The sequence below is a fragment of the Vulpes lagopus genome, chromosome X (assembly GCF_018345385.1).
Source record: "Vulpes lagopus strain Blue_001 chromosome X, ASM1834538v1, whole genome shotgun sequence".
NCBI classification, from domain to species: Eukaryota; Metazoa; Chordata; class Mammalia; order Carnivora; family Canidae; genus Vulpes; species Vulpes lagopus.
This window is the reverse complement of record NC_054848.1, coordinates 52,601,956-52,608,192: the sequence shown is the minus strand read 5'-3', so window position 1 is coordinate 52,608,192 and position 6,237 is coordinate 52,601,956. Positions and strand designations below refer to the sequence as shown.

The 6,237-nt window shown below is 43.3% G+C and overlaps 1 protein-coding gene across 1 annotated transcript in view; it reads right to left on the bottom strand.

Annotated features, from left to right (window-relative positions):
• Nucleotides 1-1,652: 1,652 nt before the first annotated feature.
• The window catches only part of YIPF6 (Yip1 domain family member 6), a 31,133-nt gene continuing 26,548 nt past the window's right edge, over nucleotides 1,653-6,237 (bottom strand). Inside the window, exons 7-8 of the mRNA XM_041741325.1 lie at nucleotides 2,535-2,651; nucleotides 1,653-1,689 (exon numbers count right to left, since the gene is read on the bottom strand). Coding sequence (XP_041597259.1) covers nucleotides 1,668-1,689; nucleotides 2,535-2,651 — 139 coding nt within the window. The 3' untranslated portion in view covers nucleotides 1,653-1,667. The remainder of the gene's footprint in view (nucleotides 1,690-2,534; nucleotides 2,652-6,237) is intronic.

Here is a 6,237-nt window from a genome sequence, read left to right as displayed (position 1 = left end):
AGGAAGAGAGAGAAAATTGTAAGCAGGCTCCATACCCAGTGTGGAGCCTGATGGGGGGCTTGATCCCATGACCTTGAAATCATGACCTGAGCCAAAATCAAGAGTCAGATGCTTAACTCACTGAGCAACCGAGGCACCCCTGGCTTACTTTTCACTATTTTGTCTTCTTTATTTTTTAAATTAATTAATTAATTAATTAATTAATTAATTAAATAATTAATTAACTGACACAGAGAGAGCATGCTTGAGAGCACAGGGAGGCAGGCAGGCAGATGGAAAGGAAGAGAGAAACTTAAGCAGACTCTGCCCCAAGCATGGAGCCCGACATGGGGCTTGATCTAATGACCCCCAAATCACAACATTAGCCAAAATGAAGAGTCAGACCCCCAACCAACTGTGCCACCCATCAGCCCCATATTATTTTGTCTTCTATATCATTAATTCATTCCCTTGCTTTTTTCAGCCTGCTGTTCATTGCATCAAAGCTGTTTCTAATCTTGTTTATTGCATTCTTCATCTCTGATTGATTCTTTTTTAACTCTTTTATCTCTATGATAAAGGTCTCCCTAATGTCCCCTATTCTTTTCTCAAGCCCAGTGAGTATACTTATGATTACTGATTTATTTTTTATTTTTTATTTATTCATTCATGAGAGACACAGAGAGAGAGAGAGAGAGGGAGAAACACAGTCAGAGGAGAAGCAGGCTCTATGCAGGGAGCCCGATGCTGGACTTGATCCTGGGACCTCAGCACCACGCCCTGGGCCGAAGGCAGGTGCCAAACCACTGAGCCACCCAGGGATCCCCATGATTACTGATTTAAATTATGCATCAGGCATGTTACTTGCATCTGTTTTTGCTTAAATATCTGGCCAAGGCCTTTTTTGTTCTTTCATCTGGGATAAATTCCTCCACCTTGGCATTTTGTCTAAGTCTCTACCTTCTTCTCTGTGTTAGGAAAGCTAGTGATGCTTCTCACATCTGAAAGTAATAGCTGTATGAAAGAGGGTTCATGTAGTGCCCAGGGCTGCTGCTTCACACAGTATCTGTTACAGGCACTCTGTTCTTTTGTGGCTGCTCTATCCTTCAGGCCAGTTGTCTGTAGAGGCTCTTGTTGCCTGCAGTGGGCAGTGTTTGGTCCTTGGTCTGGATGTGGCAAGTTATAACTAGGTGTGCTCTGGTCTGCTTATGAAATAAGACCCCAGACTTCTTCCAGTAGAACTGAGGTCCTGAAGAACTCTCTGGTCAGGAGATGTGGTGTGGGCAGGGGTTTGTGCTGGTCTTCTGGGTGAAGGGCCCACAGCACTGGGACTGAGGCTCGCATACCTGAGAATGGCAGTTCTACCACACAGCAGTGGTTTGGTGCCTGGTATATGCAAATTAGGAAGCCAGTGTATGCAGTGTGCTGCTTCCAGTAGGTTGTTCTGTGTTTATGCTGAGGGGAGGAGGAGGGATATGGCGCTAGCCAGCTCTCCTTTATTTTCCAAGAGGTGTCTGGGTGAAAGCTGCCTCTCAGGGACAGGCTCCAAGCAGAGAAAATAATCTTACCACTGTGTGTTCCAGGCATTCCTCAGATCACTGTTTCCATGCTGTCTGCTCCTGGGTTGTTTGCCTTCTCTCCAGGAGCAGGGCAGTACCCACCAGGTGCTATCCAAGGCCTGTTGACCTTTAAAATTCTTGGCTTGAAGTCCTGTTGGTTGTAAGAACTCATGAAATTTAGCCCCTCTGTTTTCCTAGCCAAAGTCTTTGGGGAAATGTTCACCTTGTTTGTTTCCCTGCATGTTCCTCTGTCTCTTGCCCTTCTCTGTGACAACAGCTCCCTTCCCTCTGCAGTACCCATGATCCACAGATTCTATATTCTTTGATGTGGCCCCCTCTCTCCCTTTAGCTGTAGAATTTGTTCTGTTAGTCTTCAGGTTAACTTGTGGGATATTTGGAATGATTTGATAGTTATCTAGTTGTGTTTGTGGAACAAGATGAGCCAAGTGCCCTCCTACTCCACTACTATCCTGTGAGGACACTAGCCTTGTTTTGCAGACTATGTAAGCCATAAGCTCTCTTTTCAAGTGCTACCATATATAGGATTGTTGAATGGGATATACAACTTCCTGTGTGCTCTGGTTAAGTTCCCTAGTCATATGGGCTGAGGGTTGTATTCAGTGGTAAGTAGGACTATGAATTAGGGGATCCCTGGGTGGCGCAGAGGTTTGGTGCCTGCCTTTGGCCCAGGGCGCGATCCTGGAGACCCGGGATCGAATTCCACGTCGGGCTCCCGGTGCATGGAGCCTGTTTCTCCCTCTGCCTATGTCTCTGCCTCTCTCTCTCTCTCTCTCTCTCTCTCTGTGTGACTATCATAAATAAATAAAAATTTTTAAAAAAGGACTATGAATTAGAGTCCCTGCCCTGGCACAGCAGGAGAAGCACCTCTAAAGACGATAAAACTCTTTGTTGCCTTAACTCAAGCCAACCCACACCCCAATTCCCTGACTGAACAAGGCCGCTGTCTTTCCTCTGAAAACTATTGGCTTTGCCTACCTTTGGCTCAAGCTGAGCCACACAGCTTCCAGGAGTTGTCTCCAGCTTTTCTGGTCCAATGAGATCAGAAGACACTCTTCACAGGAAGTGGGGCTAGGTCTCAGCTTCCTTACCTGGCTGGGGTAGGGAAACTCTAGGTTACTCTCAACTTCCCAGTCTCTTGGATTGTAAGGGGCTAGGACCTACCCTCAACTTTGGCTATGAATTAATCCCCCTGCCTGTGCATAGTACAGGAATGCTCCATGCGCAGGACTGGCTTTGCTCTGGGTGTGACCAGTTCTGCTTTCCTGCCTCTCAGCTCAAGCACCACTGAACCAGCACAGCTTCCAGGAATCGTTGCCAGCCTTTCTGGCCAGATGGGACTGGAAGACCCTCCATGGTGCGTGGAGCTATGATTTAGCTCCTTGCCTCTGCATAGTTAACATGGGTTCCAGGGCCAGTGTATCTCTCTGTTTTAAAAAAGATTTTATTTATTTATTCATGAGAGACACACAGAGAGAGTCAGAGACGTAGGCAGAGGGAGAAGCAGGCTCCCCATGGAGAGCCCGAAGTGGGACTCGATCCCGGAACTCCAGGATCATGCCCCGAGCCAAAGGCAGACGCTCAACCACTGAACCACCCAGGCATCCCAAGGACCAGTATATCCGATTTGAGGATATGAATCAGGCACACCCGCACCCTACCAAGTTCCCTAGTCAGGGTGTGCCTCCAACTCGGTTCTGTAGATGAGGAAATCTGCTAGTTGGAATTACTGCATAGGCATGATAGATATAAATTTGGTCTGCCAAGATCCATGTGCTGGTTGTTGCAAGCTTCTCCTTTCTCCATCAGATTCAGAGTGGTTGAGTCCCATAAATTTCCCTACAGTCCCCATGGTGTGATATCAGAGCAGGGGCTCCTGCACAGCAACCCAAATGCTGGAGGGGCTTGTTGTAACCCCTGGGCTATCTTGTCCCACTGGAGGAACCAGAAGCTTAGGGAAGACCTCTCCACATAGTGGTGTGCTGGCCTGAGGGAAGATCAATGACATCAACATGTAGGTACTCCTTTTGCCCTTCTAATTCCATCTGTCTTCATCTCTATGGTACAGGGGGATGCTTCAGCCTCACCCCTATGTTCTAGGATTCTCACTGATGTCTTGTTCTTGAATAGTTGTTAGTTGCTCTTCTTGTGAGGGGGAGCAAAGTCAGGAGTAACCTATCCCATTATCTTGGTGATATCATTACTCTGAGGCATTTTTGAATCCTCAATATCTAGCATAATGTAATAGGTCAACCAGCTTGTTGAATGTGTGAACACTTAATTACCCATGTATCTAATCATTCATTCTTCCCTTTTGCCTCACAATAGATTTCTTTGCTTTCTCCAAAGCTACATCTATCAGCTCTATTCAGAATCAGTCCTTTTCATCTCCTTTGGGTAGTTACTCCCTTAATAAGCCCTTTTCCTTGGAGCCTGTCACTGTTTCTCATTAGTCTCTTCCTTTTCCACTGTTACATATACACATATCTACGGACCTATGTGCATTTTGGTGGGTTTTTTGATTAGGTTATGGCCCTTTCATCTACTCTACTGTGTAAAGTTACATAAAGAGCAGTGGACTGGAAATGAAAAACGGTTTTACTTTTGTTCCTTCCAATAGTGTTGGGTAAATAACCTTTCCTTCTGGCCCTCAGCTTCTCATTTTGTAAAATGAGCAAATGGAATTAACTACCTCTAGAATTCCTTTCATCTCTAATGTTCTGTGCCTGATATGACTTTACAAATAAGAAACCAATACTCAGTGCCTCCATCTCCTAATAACCTTGAAAACATAAAAAAAATTGTAAAGAATGGCTTTTGTATCCAGTTATTTACTGCCACATACCAAACCATTCAAAATTCAGTAGATTAAAACAATAAGCATTGATTTAGTTCTCAAGTCTGCAGATTGGCAACTTAGGTTGGGTACAGCTGGAAAGTTCTAGTCTTAGAGGGCTCATTCATTTGTTTGATAGTCAGTTGGTGTTGGGCTAACCTAGAATGGCTATGGCCGGGATGACCAGGCTATGTTCCATATGTTCAGCAGGCTAACTCAGGCATGTTCTCACAGATATGGCCGAGAAATGAGAGACAAATTAAAAACACACAAAGCCTTAGGTATGCAGGATCAGAACTGGCACACCATTACTTTTGCCATATTTTATTAGGCAAAGCAAGCTACAAAGATCACCTAGAAATAAGGGGTGAATAGGTTCCACCTTTTACTGAGAGAAACTCCAAAGTCACATGGCAAAGGGCAGGGATTCAGAGAGGGGTAAAAATAGTGGGACACTAATGCAATCAATTTACTACAGCTTTCTAGTCAAATATATTTTCTCAATCCTTACTCTCATCATGCCTCCATACTCAGCATGTAATACCTATTTACTGCTTACTTTTCTTTTAACTAATTCAACACATTTCCTGAACACCTACTTCATGCAAGGCACTCATTCTTAGGCTTTCAGAGTATAAAACTTTCTGTAAGGGTAGCAGAGCATAACAGAAAGTGCATAGGTTTTGTGTTAAGACAGAACTGTGCTCACATTCCACCTTTGTCACTTACTGAATCCAAACTGCTTCCTTCTCTATAAAAATGAAGGAAACTACCTCAGAAGGTTAATGTAAGATAAAGGTAGCACGTAGAAAACCACAGCACATAAATAAATTTCATTCCTTCCTTCTCATCTTAGATTCTTATTCAGTCCTGCCCTTTAGCAACTACACTTGTCAACAAGACTGAAACAATACATTATCTCAACATGCACTTCATCTGCAAGCTCAAATTTTTATTTCTAGCTATTATTTTTACTACACTTCAGACTCATATTTCCAGTTGTCTTTAGGATATGGCTATTTTGATAGCCAAACTCAGCACCTTCCTAACCATTCTCAGAAACACACCATTCTTCCAGGCCCGTAATTAGAAACATATCGACACTCCTTTCTTCTTTCTACCATATTCACAGTCTGATTTTTCAACATGTCCTTATTTATTCCCTTAAAGTAACTTTCATTAAAATATTCCCGTCCCAGAACATTTGAAAACATCCTTTTTCCTACCACAGTAAGAGCTACTCACAATTTCCTACTTTTCAATATCTACCCTCAAAAATTTTGTCTCATCTTATCCAGCCAATTTTATTTCCCAAAGTCAGTTGAATTCACTTCAGTATGTGAGCTATCAATAGAAAAGGATCAACATTAACATGAAGAACAACTTTCCAATTGTGTTCTTGAGACTGGCTTTCTAACCCAAGGCATATTACTTCACTTGTCTGAGCCTATTTTTTTAGCTTAAAGCTTAGTTTTACCTATCTTGCAGAGTGAAATAAAATAAAGGCAGCTAGAAAATATTCACAAAGCATTGTGACTATGTACGGACAATGTGACATACTTGCACATGTGCACACAGATGGCTTTAGACTTGCCTGCTCCCCTCACCTTTGTTCATAAGTATTCTCTACCATCTGGAATGCCCCTTTCTCCTCTTGGATGATACAAATTCTTCCCATACTTCAAAGGCTGTCTCCTGTACTTACTGACCATTCTGAGGTCTTATGTGGTACCAAAAATAAGAATCACAATGCATTTCAACTATTAGTGTGTAGGGATGGTGAGGAATTTGGTTTCTCCAAGTAGATCATAAACTGAAGGCAGAAATTAGTATAGTGCCCAGCAG